At 40.5% G+C, this 19634-nt stretch overlaps 1 protein-coding gene across 1 annotated transcript in view; it reads left to right on the forward strand.

The window, feature by feature from the left end:
* The first annotated feature begins 679 nt into the window (after positions 1-679).
* Positions 680-19634, forward strand: part of arb2a (ARB2 cotranscriptional regulator A) — a 166591-nt gene continuing 147636 nt past the window's right edge. Inside the window, exons 1-5 of the mRNA XM_086314021.1 lie at positions 680-812; positions 1476-1616; positions 3205-3306; positions 6722-6822; positions 19131-19196. Coding sequence (XP_086170147.1) covers positions 680-812; positions 1476-1616; positions 3205-3306; positions 6722-6822; positions 19131-19196 — 543 coding nt within the window. The remainder of the gene's footprint in view (positions 813-1475; positions 1617-3204; positions 3307-6721; positions 6823-19130; positions 19197-19634) is intronic.

The raw sequence follows: 19634 nt of genomic DNA on the forward strand, positions 1-19634 counted from the left end.
ACTGCAGCAGACGCTATGGCCCACACAGAGTTACTGTGTACACAGATACAAATACTTAACAGGTGGCACAACCACTACATCATGACTTGACTATTGCTTGTTTATCTGCATACAGATCCTTATATGACTTTACTGATGAATATGCTTTTAATAATAATGGATTGCATTTATATAACGCTTTTGGAGAACCTCAAAGCGCTTAACAATTCCACTATTCATTCATTCTCACATTCACACACTGGTGGAGGCAAGCTACAGTTGTAGCCACAGCTGCCCTGGGGCAGACTGACAGAAGCGAGGTTGCCATATCGCGCCATCGGCCCCTCTGACCATCACCAGTAGGCAGTAGGTGAATGTCTTGCCCAAGGACAAAACGACCGAGACTGTCCGAGCCAGGGCTTGAACCGGCAACCTTCCGATTACAAGACGAGCGGCCAACTCTTGAGCCACGATCGCCACACTGTTATGTGAATAGTGTATTATATTTTTGTACTATTGGATATTTTGCGAACTATAGTTGATTTATTAAATATAAATCAACACAGGGTTGCATATTTGCTCGATCAACTATGCTCCTATCACCGAGCAATACAGAGTTAGGATCAGAGAACTGATGGCAATCACACGCCAGAGAACATCTGTACAAGTTCCTGCAGCTGCTGTGCTACTGTCTCTTTAAATGGATCTTCCAGTCCGTTGCCCCGGTAACCCGGAAGCCTCACGCGCTCCATGCAGCATTGCCGAGAGTCCTTCCTGTTTTACAAAATTACAAGGAAGCAGCAACAACTGGATAGTCGCATACCCTGCTAATGGTGCGTGAGTCGAAATGAAAGTATGCATGCATCCGCTGTAAATAGCGGTTCCCTGCTCGATCCTCTCTGCTTCGTTTGGTTAAAATAAACGTCTAATAAAAACACGAATATCCTGCTGTACCCGCTCGCAGTGGTCCATCTAGGGGGCTGGCTCTTTTTCAGGGGATTTCTTTCTCACAGAGCATAAACAGATGTTTTCTGTTGTGGAGAAAATGACGGAGGAGTCAGAGAGAGTTATACGTGTGAAAATGAATGCCGCTTTTGTAGTAACTTCAGCGCAGTTTTAAAGGAAGAAGAATTTCTCTGTGTTTGCATATTTAACTCAGCTGTTGCACGTGTGCTAAGTGGGCAACACGACTTCCTCCATGTTTTATGGTATTATGGCTGACAGATAGCTGCAGTGTTGTGTTATTATAGAGTAACTAATCACTAATTCATTCTCTTTAAGAAACTGGGAGATTGTTGTGTTTACAGGAGAGCAGGACGGAGCAGTAACATCCCAAATGTTATGGCCTGCTGCAACCTTATAGGTGCAGCATGCTGTGACCCAATTGCTATTGTGGTCTTACAGAGGGCTGATACTGAGAAATATTTTTATATATGGTACTAACCTAACTCATGCCCAATTCTTGGTTTTATTCTTTTTATTGCGTCACTTGACAGGATTCACCTCAGTGATCACTGGGAGGAAAGGACCCATGCTCTCTCATTTTTGTGCTGCAACACCAGCCCTGTTCATATTGTGGATCATCATGGCCCAGGTTGCTGGCCAGGAAGATAGAGAGAAAACTACTGCACTCAAAGGTGAATTATTATTAATAATGATAACACAACAATAAATAATCATTTAAGGAGAATTAGTAAAACAGAGGGAAAACAGGCTTTACTTTTCTGAACCAAATTAAGGTCTTTTTCTTCTATTTTGACCTAACGGCAGGCACACCATCATTTCAGACTCAATACCACACAAATCAATAAGATTATGAGCTGTAATAAAATGTCTTTAAAATATATATATATAATTAAATTATATATATATATAATTCTTAATTAAAAAGAACAAATAAAAAGCTTTCTTAAATGATGGGAAATAGTTTAAAAGCGTGGTTTAAAACAGTGGTTCTTTAAATGTAAGAAAGAGAGCCACTGCATTTAGGATGAGGACAGCTAGGGAGAAATATACAACTTAACATGCTATATTCTTTCTTTAGGGAAAATTAAAAACTTGCTGATGCTGTTATGCTGACCTTTACTGACTGACTCCATTTACTAAAAGTGATTAATTTTAGTAAATGAACCAAAACTATGAAAGTATGAATCAACTATAAAAATATATTCAAACTATAAAAATATGAATTGACTTGAAAGGACCAAAAGGTTTGGGCATCTGAGTTATACCCTACTGGGAGGAGGCCCAGGAGAAGTCCCCCAGGATGAGGTGGAGGAGGTGGCTGGGGTGAGGGAAGTCTGGGCTTCTCTGCTCAGACTGCTGCCCCCACGACCTGAACCTGGATAAGCATCAGAAAATGGATGGATGGTTGGATGGATCAACCTTGATTAATTTTATTGTTCAAGATGAATAAAAATCATGGTGTGTTCGGTGTGAACCTTTACCTTGCCAGTCATGTCAGAAGTAGTTTGAGAGCCCTTAAAGTGTAACAGTGACTGATCACCTTTATACTATGATGAAACCTTTTTATTCTGACTGGAGCCACCCTTCTCAGGGGTCAAGGAGTCACTTAATCGTTTTATAAAACTGCTGTGTAATGACACAGTGGTTCTTTGTTGAGTGTGCATGCATGGCCCCTTCTCCCTGGGTTGGTCATTCTAAATTGACCATACATTTGGCCTAGAGTGTCTTAACTCTATGTTAGTCCTCTTAGCAATTGTCCAGAGTGTACCCTGCTTCTTGCGACAGTTGGGATAGGCTCTGGTCCAACCGTGATTTTGAACTGGATAAGTGGAAGAAAATGGCTGGATGGTTATACATCACCCCAGTAGACTGCTGAATAACCACATGTCAGTTTTACACCTTACCAAGACATTTTATGGTATCTCTCTGTTAGGATATGTTAAACATTTGTCTCTTGAACTTAAAACTATACTTAATGTATATATTGCATGTATTGTATGTGAATGCTCTCTTTTCTACCCACTATACATCTTAATGATGATTTAAGAAGACCTTTTAGCTTAAACACGCATCTGTTGCTTCGTCATATGGGGATAATGAAAGTAAAATGTACATAGTGATTTCAACATTGTGGGAGAGAAACGGAGATTACAAAATGAATGTGTGGATTTTGTATAATGCAGATAAGTGGAAAAAACGGATGGATGGATGGATGGAGTTTGTGTCATTGAAATAAAATCATTTGCTTTTTTCCCACAGATTTGCTGTCAAGAATAGACTTGGATGAACTGATGAAGAAAGATGAACCTCCTTTCACTTTCCCCAAAACCTTGGAGGAGTTTGAATATGCCTTTAATGAATGTGAGTGCATAGATTTACTTTTTAGAACAAAAGCCAAAAGTGTCATGATGAGCTCCACGGTTTGACCAGTTACACAAAGCCTGCTGCCGTAACAAAAAACACCAAATCCCATGACATCTAGAGATGTCAAAGATGACAAAGATTAGATGAGTTATGCTATTTTTTCTAGTCTACTCGTAGCCTTCTTTGCTGACACGTGCACAGTTCTGTAGTGTCATAGCGTCATGGATGAATCTGCATGGTCACAACAAATTGAATGGTACACTGACCTTCACACAGATCCCGATAAGAAAATTTAGATCACTCAAACCCAAGGGAGAGAGATACAGAAAGTTTCTCATTGCCATAAGTAACACTGCAGACAGCATAGACATAATTCTTTAACTGAGGTGAATGTGTTACATTTTATCTGGATTGAGGAAAAAACTCTGTAAGGTCTGGAAGTAAATTCCAGGGAAATATACAAGGCTCTGTCTTTCACGTGTCAGCTGTAGTGGTTTCCAATGAAGCCTTAAAATAAAGCAATGTGTGCTTGTAACTTTTTGTTGCAAACTGATGAAATCCACCAGTAAGCAAATTTTGTAAAAGTCAGGTCAGATTTGTGTTAAAAAAAAAAGAAGGTAATACTTTTTTCTGCCTTGATTTACTTCTTTTGTCGTCTTGTGATCCGTGAGATTAAACCTTAGAGTGCTAGATGGGTCATGGTCCTCAGGTTGGGGAACTGGAATCATTACCGTTCGCTTTTGTGTTATGTCAGCATTTTATATTTAATGACAATGTCTCTTTGAGCAAGTAAAGGTGTATGTCATTCAACATTAGAGTAAGGAGCAGAGCTGAAGCCAAAGTGGTGTGGGTGTAAATGATATGAAAGTCTCTTTAGGATTCTCTTGGCTTGCTTTAATCAAACCAGGTGGAGAAAAGGGGAAGAGCTGGAAAGGTAGTAGTGCTCGGGATTTTGGCTTAGTATTCCTTTGTAGCCTTTTCCTCTCTCTCTCACCCTCTTTCTGTTCTCTGTCAGTGTCTCTACTGGCTGTCTGTCTGGCTGAGTGGGGGACATGTTGTGTACTCTACGGCCCGTCAGTAACCTACTCAGCCTTGCCCTCTGCCTGACGGAGCATTTGCATAACCTCGCTGTGCCTAAGAACAGAGACATGGAGACTTAGCCCCCACCGGCTATTATGCCAACACCCGCCAACCACTCTACCCCACCCGCAAGTCCCAGCTCAGTCTACCATGGAGGCAGAAACACATTCAGAGACTCTCCATCTCCTCTTCCTCCTCCTTCTGTCTCCTTTCATCCCTTTTTATATCCCTTCCTCTGTATTTCTCTATTTTCACATCCTGTGTAAAATCTCCAGCTGAAGAAGAGCTTGCTCTCTCTCTCACACACACACAGACACACACACACTGCGCAGCCCTACCAATCTGTATGTCTTGTCAGTTTCTACTCAGGCCTGTTTTTGAAGGATAGCATTTCTATTAAAGCCATGGTGGCCCTCAGGCAATGTCTCTAGTATGTCGACACACAGTCGCTCTGGCTTGCAGGCATTTATATAGCTGCTCTCGGGCTACTTTAGCCAGAGACAGGTGGAACAAAAATGTTAATTTGACCATGTAATGATGTGAATACAGAAGAGGCTGTGTACAATAGTTTGCAGGTATCTTAATCACTGAAGATGATGGCTTCATCTTGCTAGCCCTGCGGTTTTCCATTACTGGAAATCCAAGGTTATGTACACCTAATTAAGCGGCCAAATTGAGAACAGAATGCTAATTATGACAGAAAAAGAGGAGAAAAGTTGAGAAAATGTTATTCCTTTGAGAGGATGTGATGTGGGAGACGGTGGAGCTGATCACCCCCAGCCCATGCATGCACACACACAGACACACACGCACCTACACAGACACACACACACACCTTTGCTACTGTAGGATTTCATTATAGCTCCTCTTTTAGGAAGTAGTGTTTAGATCCTCACCCCTCCACGAATGCATAATAGATTTTTTTTTTTTCAAAGTACTTTTTGTGCACACTGCTTTATCCTAACTTCTTGTGTACCTCTCAGGCACAAATCTATTTTTTAATGCAAAGCGACACCGAACCTGCATTCAGGATTACAGGTTGTCTAACAAGTAACTATGAAAGCGAATGTTGTTATATACAGTGAGCTAGCAATGTACGATTTATCACATTGATAGAGGTGTGAAAATGGTGGCAATTTAGAAGGAAATGAAAAAAATGCGCATTCTTTTATCTTGCAAAGATTTATTTATTTATATCTTAGATGGTTTTTACGTTTTGGAATAATTGAGAAATATATGAGAGCCCCCTGGCTATTTGGGTTAAGTATGTGTACTTTTTGTGGCTTAGCTCTTGCAATTTTTGCAGTCATAAAGGTCAAAATTAAATTTAACACTGTTTAGTGTTTTATTGTGTTGTAGTGTCAACTGGAGGATCGATGGGCTCATTGCTAAGGTAGGGGTTCCACAGCCACATGAGGGTAATTGCTGAAAAAAGTAGATCCATTTCTGAACACTGTTTTTGTATCTTAGGACTGTTTTGCATTAAATACATCTTGAATATACTAAAAGCTCCCCTCGTTTCCTTGAATTATAATAAATCACTTAAGCATCGTTCCAAAGACTTTTCGTTTTCTCTGTCAATTCTTTTGTGTAGTAATGGCGGTGTGGCTTACTTGTAGCAATTTATGGCAGCGCAGATACTTAAGTGACACCTACTGTATTCCCACACCTGGTCCTCCTGGCTGGAGCTTCTGATCTGTTTGGGTTTTTGTGTGTGTGTAAGCTCTACTGCTTAGGGTGATTGGCTGATGCCCAGACAACATCCTCAAAGGAACTACGAGGAGCAGTTGTCGTTGTGCCTAATGCTTGCCAGCCGAACTTTCTCCCTTCATGCTCACACGCATACACAAAACATACTGAGAACCTTTCCCATACCCACTTTAGTCTTTGCTCTTGGAGATTTCAGGTGGAAAAGGCAGGGACAGAACTGTGGCCTGTCGCCAGAGTGAGCACTGAAGGAGAGGGAGATGGGCACTGTTAAAGAGGAAGGGGAGAGGCTTTTTAGATGAGTGAAGAGACAGAGAGAGGGAAAGAGAATTTTTACCATACCAGCTGTCCAGCTCTGGCCTGCCAGACAACCCAGAAGGCTGTTGGAGTCGTGACTGGAAGAATGCTGCTGCATCCATGGGCCTTGTACCTGCCAGATGGGGGGGATAAAAAATAAGCAGTAAAAAAAGTCAAGTTTAGTTTGGCAGGCAGATGTACGTTTTGATGTGCCGTCAAGAGCAGGGATTCGCCTACTTTACTTGCACGCTGTAATAGAAATAATAGAAAGGTATTGTTTATTATTATTACACGTCTCTTTTTGTCCCATTACATTTTTTTCCAACAGATGGCCAACTCCGCCATATAAAAACGGGTGAACCCTTTGTCTTCAATGCCAGGGAGGATCTCCACCGCTGGAACCAGAAACGCTATGAAGCTCTTGGAGAGGTAACACACTGCTTTTTCTGCTGGCCTGCCAGTTCATAGTATGCTTTATTATACTTCAGTTGGGCCATATTGATCAAGTTTGGCTTCAGCTGCTGAGCTTATTAGGATTATCTGTCTTGACTGGTGAGAAGATGTTGCACTGGTTGTTGTCTGTTTGGACAGCAAATAGGCTCAGACTGACACACAAAGCTATAGGCAACTAAAATACAGAATGTATTCTAAGCACTTCTTTAAGTAAGCACTTTGAACTTGCTCTACAAAGACAGGCGATAGAATCTACAGCCGCTGAGTATAATAAGTTTTTTGTTCACTTTACATTAAAAACATACACAGGGTGTATCAAAAAGCATAATCTAATTTTTTTAAAAAAGCTCATTTTATTAGCCATAAAAGCTTGTGGTAAATTTAAAAATTCTTTCTGAATATAAAGTTTTACATGTAAAACTTGTAGTGTTCAGAAGTGCTCAATGTGCCCCCCTCCAGACACATGGCACAGGTCCATATAATAGTCAAACCCGTCCCATACGTTTGTGAGGATTTCTAGAGTCCCTGCTGTTGGGATCCCACCTATCTGCAAACATGTGAAATTTACGAGTCCCCTGTTTTGATCTCCACCGGTAAACAGCTGTGCAATTAAAGCACTTTGAAATCGGGAAATTCTTTTTGATATACTCTCTGTATTAACAATGAATCTTAGCCTTTTTAAACCAACGCTAATGTTATCTCGTTTAAGCTAAAACAAAAATCTCACAATAGCATACTTTCACAACTTTCAGCCAACGGATTGTTGGCGTTGTGACATCACTACTTTAGGGAAATAATACTTTTAAGTTCAGTTTTTGTTGCTCAGTTAACGTTGGAGCTTGTTTTTCTAGCATTACGTAGTGAGGGACTCACATCATGATGTAAGCTTTCTGCCAAACCTAAAGCTGAACTTTGAGAAGCAACTTGAAAAAGGTATAGGTAGTCTCATTTTCTTCAGCTGATAATCATCCTTCTTTTTATGACTTTATTATTTCCTCTGACCTGAAAACATTATGCTTTGGTCCCTTTTAGGATATTGCTTTACACTACTCGCTGTAAAAACAAAGTTATTAGGTTCGAAACATGGAAGTCTGACACTCCTTTTACTGCTTTTCATGATCTTGTACAAATGAATTCATATTTTTATTATATTTCTCAGCATGACTAAAGACTTGTCTTTAAGTTGAATCAATTGTATTTATTTTTAAGAATCTTGATTTTATAACTGTGATGAAGCCTTTGTGATGATATTTTTTTTCATTTTCTCTGATCATTGCACGGTTTCACCTTAGAGTGAATTTGCTGGTGTATCGACTCCTGGAAAGATTGTGGTATTGTGTTAACAGACATCCGAATGCTCCACACCAGCAAACTGGCCACACTTCTCCATTTAAAGACGTGGTCACACTTCCTGATAATCAGTTCATCAAGTGCATTTGATTTGTGGCACCTGGCTCCTACTTACCCTCTTAATTGGGGTGGCTGTGGCTCAGGAGGTAGAGCAGGTCCTCTTCTAATTGGAAGGTTGGTAGGTTCGATCCCTAGCTGCTCCAGTCTACATGCCAGAGTGTCCTTGGGCAAGATACTGAATGCCGAGTTGTGCCCAATGGATTCAGAGTATAAATGTATACAAATAGATAGGAGCGGGTAGTGTTAAATACTGCTTGTGTGAATGTGTATGTAAATATGTGGTGTGTTGGATAAGCAGAGTGTACTTCGTTTTTCACCGACCTCCATAGTGTCATATGAAAACTTTTTTTTCATATGACTGCGTATAAATGTTAAGTGGTCATTAAAAATGCTCTCAAGTATGATTTGTTACCCAGACCTTCCAAACAACACTGTGTATATCTGTGCAAGTAGATCACAGCCTCTCACTCAACTGCGTAGCCACAGAGAGCAGTTTGTTTATGGTGGGAGAGGAGACTTTACACTCATCTGTAGGTTTCGGTGACTGTTTGTCCAAAAAGTCACTAGATGTGTCACTAGGTACTTAAAGGCACCTTTTGTAAAATCTCACCACTAGATGTGAGCAGTTTGCAGTCAGCTGAATTCTGTTTTCTCACCCCTCCCAATTCAAAATACAAAATACATCTGTACTAAGTGTAGACTGTCAGTCTGCTGTTTATCTCAGCTGTCATTACGTGTCCACGTCTATTTACTTCGGGGGAAGCTATAAAACTTTGTGAATGGAGCTCGATACAAGTTGACGAGTCAGTAAAGTTCATGGCTGTTCAATGACAGCAATACTGAGGTGAGTTGTTGAAGATATCCTGAGCTTTTTTATCGGCAACTGTTGAGCTGTTAGCTGCTGTTAGCCTTTGTTAGCTGCTGTTAGCTTGACACTATTGGGCTTGGACAGTTAGCAAAGAGGAGGAAGAGAATGACATGATATGTCAGTCGCGTTGTCTATTTCTGTTTTCACTTCTTTGGTGAAGGGGACCTCTTCTCAGATGTTAAAACATCGATATGATCCTTCATATCGTAGAGTCTGACGATGCAGACCCGAATTAAAATGAATGTTCTCTTCTCCTCTGTCTGTGTCGTACTACGCATGTGGCCAGTCTCTAGCCACATACATAAAATGCAGAGAGGTGTAATGATAGTGTCCATCTCAGTCACTGTATTTTCAGATGGTGGGGCAACATGGCGGCTTTCACAAACTGGTGTCTGCTCCTATGCATTTCTAAGATCCATAGGAGTATTTCTAATTACACACTAATAATTGTATATTTATGAATACAATTTTATTTTTTCTGTTAAATAAACTAAAAAAAACTGACAGTACCTTTGAAAGAATTTTGCTTTAACGAAAGGCATTATTTAAGCAGAGCTCAATATTTTCTGTGGAGCTCTTTGATGCACCTTTTTTGGATATACAGAATATTTTTTCTGTATATCCAAACATACACCATTATAAAGTTCACCTCTAATTCACTCCCACTGTTCCACAACATACAATATGCATTAAGATAATGAGACAAATGTTCTTTTGTAATCTTTTTCTTTTTTTTCTTTTTGTAATTTGCATTCCCTACTATGTTGCTTTTAATTGTTGTGAACATTCTTTGAAGTTCAAAGCAAAGTGATAGACCTGTTTGTGGGATTACCTGTTTTTTTTTTTATGCTGTATACAGTAGCTTCTTTGAGAGCCGTCTGTAAATCCCCCCCCCCCCCCCCCCCCTTTCTTTTGAATGCTTGGGCGCTATCTACCAGCATCTAAAGAGGATGTAGAAACAAACATTTGGTAGCAGGAAAGCAAAGGCCCAGAAAGAACACACAGATATTTAAACCAGCTGAACTCGAGCATCTGAGGGGGGCCAAGCATTCAGATGAAGCAAATAATCATCAAGCACAATGTATGCAAATTTTATTCATCCTGTGATTAAAAAAAATTGACAGTTATATCTTCTTCAGAGAAGGAGAAAGGAAATAGTGTCAATCCCTGTTGATGTGAGCTTGTGTAATGAGAACAAATACTGTATGAGTTGTGCTTCGGGAGATTAACTGGCTAAGAAGAAAGGAGCACTACCTGAATAAGCAATATTATCTGTCTGTTGTTTTTAGGCCACAGATGATTCAAGAAAATGAATACTGTACCTCTCATACAGCTTTGCAAGTACAAATGCATTGTTTTTGCTGGGAAGAAATATGCTCCATTATAAATAGACACAACTACTGAATCGTATGCCTTTGGTTGTAAAAGTAGGTTATGGTGCTTAGTCAGCCTCTTTATGTGTGGGTTTAAGGATGTGCGTGTGTGTATGTGTGTGTGTACAAAGCCATACCTGTATGCTTATTTATGCAACTGTATAGCCAATGCATGCAAATGTATTTCTCCTTGAATTCTTACTGCGTGCTGTTGTTTGTTTGTGTAGTCGTTTCTTTCAACACTATCATCCTGTTCTTTATGTCAGACAGAAGACTTTTTGCAGATGTCATGAGGGTAAATGTGGAACAACACTCTATGCAGACAGCTCTGTTATAAGCCAACTCCACTCCACAACACACCCTAATGCCCTCTATCAGCCAGCCACCTGAGACGGTCTGAGAACTAGCTACATTCAGCCCAAGAGCTGTGTAAGATGGCACAAGGACATGGGTGCATGTGTTTGCCCCTGGCAGTGTGAATAGAATAGCTTCATCATTGCCCCCTAATGTTCAATCAAATTCCTTTCTCTCCCTCCCTTTCTCCATGCCTCTGTCCATTTCTCCCTCTCTCCTTCCTTTCTTCCTTTTACCATCACTGTATGCTCACAGTTCTGCATTTTGCGTGGAGGACTCCTTGTATGTGCACGTGCATTCGTGTGTCTGTGTGCGCGGAGGCGGGAGGGTGGCGGCTGTATTGTCAGACACATCACAGCACCAGATGTCCAATTTGCACTTCAGCCTCGTCTGAATGGAGGGACAGATAGAAAGAGGGAGAACGAGAATGTTGGTGTGATGGCCTCCAAGCAAAAGAAAGAGATGGGAACAAAATTTTGGTTGAGCACAAGAGCAGCAAATAATTTTTGATGTATAAAAAAATCATTCCGAATTTCTGCCATATAATGATGGTATTATGTAGAGAGATTTGCAGATGGTATGTGAGAGAAGTTCCACCAGTCCACTTTGTTCGGAGACCACTGGTCATATTTCTCTGCATATGAGTGAGGGGGGGAAATACGTGCCTGGGCTGTGGTTCCAAAATCAAGAAATGCTACATAAGGTTAGATAGCGCCCTGATTTTTAGATCTAGTAAAATAAATGAAATACTTATAGTACGCTATATAGCAGACTTTTAGTAGAAGGTTATTCCTCAGATCCATAAATTGAAAACCTTTAAATGTACTCAAGAAGCATCTGTTTATTAATAATATGAACCATGTTTTGTAAGGGAAGCTAGGTTATTCTGTACAGATAGGACTGGAGAAACCCACCTGAAAACCCCACACACTACTGGTATAGTGACATTTCCCATTTTTGGCTCTCAGTGTTATCATTATGGCATATTACGGCTTAATAAAGAGTGGGCTATCTGTGCAATGTTATTCAATGCAGCAGGGTCACCTCAGCCTGTGTAGGTGTCAGTTGTAGTCTAATTCCAGTGATTTGGTGATGAATCTCTCTGATAGGAGACAAGCATAGGGTCTGGCCCAGATGGAGCTCTATTAAGCTGTTAATAAATGAGGATTCTTCTCTGCTCTGTCTGCATCTGTCGAATGGAAGGCAGTCACAAATTTGTAAACACACACACACACAGTCAGAATATTATAATGAAGTAAAGCTAGCCAGATGGCTGAATTAGAGAGCTGTCTCTCTCTCCCTCTCCCCCTCTCTCGCTCTCTCTCTTTCTCATTTTCTCACTGTCTCTTTATCTCTCTCTCTCTTGTCTCATACAATATCTACAGTCCCTCTGTTATCTTTTTTTCTCCTCCTGTCTCACTCTGTTTCCACATTATGGATATTGGTTGTCATATTGGCGACTTGCTAGCCAAGGTTTCGGGCACTGGTGCTAGAACAAGTGAAGGGTATAAAATGCGTGGTACAAAAGTCTGAGACCAAATGTGAAGATACTTTTAAATGGCATTAATTATTTATAATTAGAAATCATGATATGAGCTGTGATCTGAAATTAAAATTCAATCTTTGAAAAAATGTCTTAGTATTTAATTACATAATGTGCTTGAGATAGGCCTGTGTGCAAAATCCATGTTTTCCAGTATGATTGCTTTTTGTGGTGTCAGGAAAGCTCGCTGTCCCTGCATATTTTCCCTTGTGTTGAGCTCAGGTGTGTGTAAATGCCTCTTTTGTTTTTTCTCTTTGTTTTCTTTTTGGCCTTCACATACTTCTTGAAAACCTGCGAGGTTTGTTTTGGGTTATTATCCTGCATCATTATAAATCCCGCTGCGCAAATATTCAATAAGAAGGTATAACAGGTTTCTAACAAAAAACTGTAGTCAGCCAAAAGAAAATCTTTGGTGATTATAATTGTACCTAGTCTTAATCCAATGAAATTGTTCAGTGGGTGGGTTAATATCTGGATTAATTTAATCTAACACAGTGTGTGAATTGCACTGTACATACTGTCTTGGGTCTGTGAACTTGTAACTTTGGCTACCATAATAATATTAAAGAAACAAATACAGCGTTGTTGTGTTCAGCACTGACATCCTAACACTAGCAAATTAACCTGCTGTTTTAAATCATGTTGACTACTGAACTGTTATTTGCAAACTTTTATATAGTGTAAAAATTTGCAAATAAGTGTAAAAGTGTAAAATAGTGTAAAAGTGTTTTTGCCTCTAAATTTTAACGAGACAATTTCTGTGACACAGTGTGACATAATAATGTTTAAAAAACAAAGGAAGGAGACAAAAATTGTGGAGGTGTTCAAAGAACAGAGCTTGAATATTACTCATACAATAAATCTGCGCTCAACAATGTGGAATGTTTTCCCCCACATCTCCTTTATATTTAGCCTGCTTGAAGTGTTTGGCCTTTGATTTTACTGCTTGTCCTTTGAGAGTAATGGTAGATGCCCCTTATCTTAAAGTACTTTTGCTGATGAAAGTTATGATTAAATTGCTGTACCTTTAATAACTGGCCATCAGTCTAGAGTGTAGCCTGCCTTTTTCTCAGTCTCAGTCCTCCCAGAAAATAGGCATTATTCCCAAATTGTTGAGCTATGCTCTGCTGGAGTTACTGTATACCCAGTCATGTTGCTGACCTGTTGCCAGTTAAACAAGTTACCTGTGAGATATTGCATCTTTGTTTTTTAACACTACCCAACCTTTGTAATCAAATTCTTTGACAGTGTTTTTGAAAATACACTGAGAAACTACTCTTTTAGTTTTACTCTAGTCTTCAAAGAGCATCCAAAGAAAAAAGCAGTCATATACTTGACTTATTTTGAGAAGTAGGGAAGTAGTGGTGTAATAAGAAATATTATTTACTATTAACTGGATTCACAGGCTATTCAATCAGATGTTTTATTTTACATTTTTGTTCTGTTAAACAAACTTTGAAGCATTCTTTCCCCATTTTGAACAAGAAATGGATTATGTTCTTTGCTTTTAGAGGTTCTTTGAGTTACCCATAAAAAGTCATTGAGCAGTCATTAAGTGTTGCATCCAGCCAATGATGGAAACCCTGGATACAGGCTTCCATACTGTACTTAAAGCACCAGGAGGCCCCATAACAGTTGTGGACCATTTTGTTGGGAAGCTAATGGGATCTCTCTAAAGAGGAACTATAAATGACAGCTGTCTGCCCTGAGCCACCGACTGCCATCACGTATCCATTCCCAAAACACTTTAAAACTGCTGCTGCAGCTTTTGTGAGAGCACGAAGGAGGAAGCAGACACATCCAGACAAAAAAAAAATGGTTGCAAGGAGTGGGTGAGGTGGATTTGAGTTGATGAAAGAAAAGGGAATTGGGCAGGGGATGGGGGTGGGGGTGGAAGGGCTGTTGGGGAAAAGACAGGAGAGCTGTTAGTTACAGCAAAGACATCTGTCGCTGCTGCCGACACCCACCGAGGCATACAATACCTTAGTTTGAATTAGCCCTCTGCCGACTTCTCAGTTAACACCTGAGGAGGTCATTATGATGCCATTAGGATGAGCAGTGCAGGGAGGGCAGAGAGGAGTGAGAGAGAGGGATATCCACGCTAAGTTTAAACAGTCTGTCTGTCTGTGTCTGAGAACTTTCTCTTCCCCTGGAGAGCCCTCTCTCCTCTGACAGAAGAATGACAGAGACCTCATGGGAATTACAGCATTCTCCCTCTCTGTCTCTCTCTCCCTCTGTCTCTCTCTCTTTGTTTCCCACGCGGACTGACAGATCACAAATTCACAGCAATAGGGCCTATTTTAATACATTTTCTGTTGGTACATGAGGCTGACTTAAAATAAACAACCTTTCTATTGCCTCACGCTCACTCTCATTTTCACAGTATCTCTCTTTCTGAGTATGCTTTGCTGTTGTTGCCGCTGTTGTTGTGCTGCATTGTTCAGGGGGATTTTCTTCTTTTTTTCTCCCCTCTTTTTCTTCCTTTCCTCTATTCTCTGGAGAAGAAGGAATGCTTTTCTGGGTGCAGTCAGTGATACGGCACGGAGCAGCTCTTTCAGTTTCATTATATAAACAGCTTTGATGCCTCTTCTTGCTCTCTGGTTTCTATGGCTAAGTGGCTTTGGGAGAGGGCTCTGGACTAGAGAGACAAGAGGCATGTGTGCTTCTGCTTCGGTTTCATGTGTATGTGTGTATACAGTATGTGTCTCTGTCTTTACTATGTCCTCACACGTGCCTTCTTCCACTTAAATATAGTTTTGCAGATGAAGAAGTGTGGCCTCAGTGGCCTCAGTAAGTGTTACAAATGTTTCTAATTACATTGTTTTAACTTCCTGAAACTGGCTCTCAAACTTAAACTCTGGATTATTTAAAGGTTGAGACTGAAAAACAGCTAAAAATATGTTATTAAAAATAATTAATACATACAAACAAATTGTATTTCATGATTTTGTCTGTGGGCTAATTTTAGATTATGACATTCTTTTGCTTCCTTGTTATAACCCCAGTTTTTGTTCCCTTTGCACTGAGCATCAAAACCATTTCCTGCTTAATCACTGTCGTCCTCTCGCTCCGATCCTTCTTTTCTCTTAATATTTGCTTTGCTTTCCCTTATTCCTGTTCCTCCTCTTCCTGTCTTGGTTCTCTTACTCCCAATATTTGTTATTTTGTGTTTCTGGGAAGATTGAGCTGCTTATTGCCCCAGGTGCGGTCAGCCAAACCAGGCATGACCGTTGCAATCAGTGGGAGAACACACACACACACACACACACACACACACACACACACACACACACACACACACACACACACACACACACACACACACACTTAATGTGGGAGGTCCTCTTCTCTGTGAGGAGTTTAAGAGTATATCTACTTGCAGCCACGATGGTCTTCATTAAGACCTTGGCGTGGTGTTTGTTTGTGAGCGATGAGGAGACTGTTATGGGGATGACCAGGAGTTTGCGAGGAGCTGATGTCACTGCCCACCCACTTAAGGGCCTCTTATCAAGGCCATGCACTGCACTGTTCTCTCTCTCTCCCACATCCCCTCTTCAATTACCCCTTCTCCTCTCAGCTGTTCACCGCTGTGGGAGCTGGCACGAGACTATGTGTCCTGGGGATTTCTTCACATCCCTCCCTTCATGTCTTCTTTCTTTCCTCCTGCTGAGCTTCCTTCTAAGTCCCTTCCTTCCTCTCTGATCCCCCTCTTCATGGTTCATCACCGCAATGCTTCCTCTACACAAACCACAGACATAGAGGCGACCTCGTACTCCAAAGATTGTCCCAGGATCTGCGTATATTTATCACAGGCATGTGGAAAGTTTGTTTTATTAGTATAATTTATCATCATTTACATTCTGTCTGAGTTTGTTTCTCTGAAGGCTGAAAAAAAAAAACCCAAGTAAAGGGTGCAGATACAAATGTTTTGCAAACTGACACACTTGTGTGTGTCCCTGAAGATAACATCATGTAGTGTGGGACTTTGACCTCAACCTTTTACAATAGTCTAAACTAATGTAATTTAAACCTGCGCTGACATTTAAAATAATGCTGTGCCTGTGTCTTGTTAGCCTGATAATACAAGCGAATTGCAGATAAAAAGATCATGGTAGCATTTGTGGCAGTGAAACCTATTGATTTCACTCCCATAAACATGCTTCTGTGTTTCTCCATCTCATTCCCTTGCTTCCCCTCTCTTTGTGTGTCTTAATATTACTTGCCAAATCAGTTCCTCGTGCTTGTCTTATCGTCTGATGCTGACAATGTAGACACTCAGAGTTGCATCCTGCAGGCATTTTCATTAAAGCACTAATACACATTGGTAATTAGGTGACAAAGAGGCCTCTCTTATTGTACTGATCAGCTGCTGAGACGTAGTCCTCGGAGGCCGGCACAGAAGTAGGTTGCCTGTGTATGTGCGTGTTTCAGTGTGTATCCAGTCTGTGCCATTGTTACTAAGGAATTCGGATGTTGTGTGGTGGCACTGTCCCTCTTTAGCTCTTATTGGATCTTGACATTATAAACTAAAGAGAATTGATACGATGACCCAGCAGTCCATTGAATATTATTTTCCTATTTATAATCTACATTATCTTTTATGAGTGGAAACATATTCATGCAGTGAAACTCTTGCATTTCCCCGCACACACATTTTTTCTCCTTTCCCTATTCCCCATCACTCTCTCTTCTTATTTTATATCAGATGTTTCTTGAGCCACCTGAGGCACAGAACAAATAACATGCTGCAAATGAAATTTCCTGTGAAGCTTATTGATGTCATTAAACACTAGCATACTGAGGCCCAGAATCATTTTAGTCTTCATCAGACCAGCTGACATTTTAGTGAATTAGCTGTGAGGTTCTGTGGGGGTGAGGTGGGCTTGTTTTAGCTCCTCTACCACCACCCTCCCATAGGGTCAAATGGTAGAATCAATGATTTCATTTGGTCTGTCTGCTGGCCTTTGATTGGCTGGCATAAGGCCAATATGTGTCTGATTCATAATGTAATTCTTGTGTTTTGCTCTTTAAGGAGTATCCTACATTAGCACTGAGTTTATTTTGGGTATAACGTTACAGTTTTGTGATTATCATTAAATTCATGTTTGACGCGAAAGCTGCTCTTTGTATTATTTATTTATTTGTGAGTTCGTAATTTGCATTTGACCTTGCTGTTCCAAAGATCTATTAAGTAAGTTTGGTACATGCAATTTTAGAGATCTGCATAATTTCATTGTTCCATGGTTGACATAAAACAATGAAATGTGGTCTAAAGAATTAAAGAATATTTATTTATTTGTTTATTTTTGTGCCAAAAGTTGCAAAAGCTGAACACCTCATGTCCCTTAAATGTTGCGTTACTGTTGTTTGTTTGTTTGTTTGCTTTTCTTCTAATTTCTCTGTACTGATTCAGAACATTTTTGCACTTGGCATTGTAGCACTGAGCAGCGATCCTTTCCCTTCTCTAAATAAGTAATTTCATTAGTACACACAGGAAGTTTGCTGGGTTCTGCAAAACACTGGCAGCTTGTGAAGGTCAATTTGTATGATTTGACATTGTTTGGATTTATAAATGGATATATTTTTTTTTAACTTGTTAACCAAACATTTCATTTAGTAAAAGATGCAATGACCAATCCCTGTTCCGCTTGTTGTGTGCATGTCTGCTTTCTGGTGTTTTTTAAGTCTCAGCGCAGGTTTTCTCCTTTCCACACATTAATGTCATTTGGGCATCATCCCGCTCCGTGCAGCGAGACATAACAGTGTCTGGTTGTTGCTTGTTTGTGTTTGGGGGTCGATGGGTTCAGCATGACTCAAGCTCGGGCGCGCTGCGTAGCTGTGGCACCTCGGCTGGCCTTTGGTTTCCTGATTTAGTAAGACTAACACTTCTAAAACAAACCAATGTGAGCCTCCATAGCAGCAGCAGCTCCCTCTGTGGTCCATCAACCAAACACAATTGTTGTGACATGTACAGGACAGATAGTTTGTCATAGCATGCGTTGAGACATCATAACAGCGTCAATAGCTCTACTACATCTTACTGCTAGCGGTGGCGTGCCTTGCCATCTATTATCACTGTTAACTCCTCTGTCTCTCTCTCACACCTGATCAAAAATTGAAATCTGTTCCGAGTGCTTCTCTGTGTTCTCAGCTGAGCAGGACAGGGGGAGAAGAAGAAAAAAAAAAAAGGGAAAATGGAAAAGAACGTTGTTAATGTCACTGAACCATGAAAGGCTTGGCCCGGGGTTGGAATGACTCGGTATATAAGGTTCTTTAGTGCTGTGGCTGCGGGGATAAACATAACTTACATCAGCCCTTCGCTTGTACAGGAGATTTCCTCTCCTGGCACTTACAACCTCAACACTCTCACTACACTGTGATTCGCACACACGTACACACACTACACATAGTACAATCCAGACCCTTTCAAGTTGCTCGTGCTCACACACACACACACACACACACACACACACACACACACACACACACACACACACACACACACACACACACACACACAGACCAGAGGGCAAACGAGGGCTGTGAATAGTATTTTTTATTCTGTTTGTAAGCTTGACAGTGGGTGCTATTACTTGCTCACACATGCACACAGTTTAGTTGACTTTTGTGGGATGGATTTGTATCAACAGCAATATAAAATTATTAATTGCTTTAAGACTGTATTATCAGTGTAACGTCTCACTGTGTGTTTTCTGTGTCTTTTTTTCCTCTGCAGATCATCACTCAGTATGTTTATGAGCTGTTGGAGAAAAAGTGCAACATGACTAAAGAAATCCTGCCAGTAAGTACCCATACTGAAAGGAGGCATTTTCTTCTTTGATTTATGCCATTGAAGATTAAAGGGAGTATTAAATATTAAAATGGACGTAAATGCTTAGGCTTCAGAGTGTGATTATGATATTGAGTGTTCTGTTTAAAAAACTAAAGAAAAGGGGATTGTGAGGAGTCAGCTCTCCCAATTCATTCTTTGTCTTTCTTTTTCTATCTCACTCAGTTTCTCTCTTACTCCCTGTCTTTCTTACCCTCCTCCTCTGCCCACATCCTTTGTGCAAAAGTGTCTCCTCAACAAATTAACTGTATTGTGACGTTTCATTTCAAAGGCACAGAGGCGCAGCATGCTGATGCTTAATCTGTTTTGCATTCAATTGCGCTGAAGGGGACTTTCTCTTCTGCCATCGTGGAGTTATTCTTTGCCCAGCTCATCCAGGCTCAGAACGCA

The sequence above is a fragment of the Aulonocara sp. 'chitande type north' Nkhata Bay genome, linkage group LG12 (genome assembly GCF_057382095.1).
Source record: "Aulonocara sp. 'chitande type north' Nkhata Bay isolate Kocher_YH1m ecotype deep benthic linkage group LG12, A_spYH_male_GT1.1, whole genome shotgun sequence".
Lineage (NCBI taxonomy): Eukaryota > Metazoa > Chordata > Actinopteri > Cichliformes > Cichlidae > Aulonocara > Aulonocara sp. 'chitande type north' Nkhata Bay.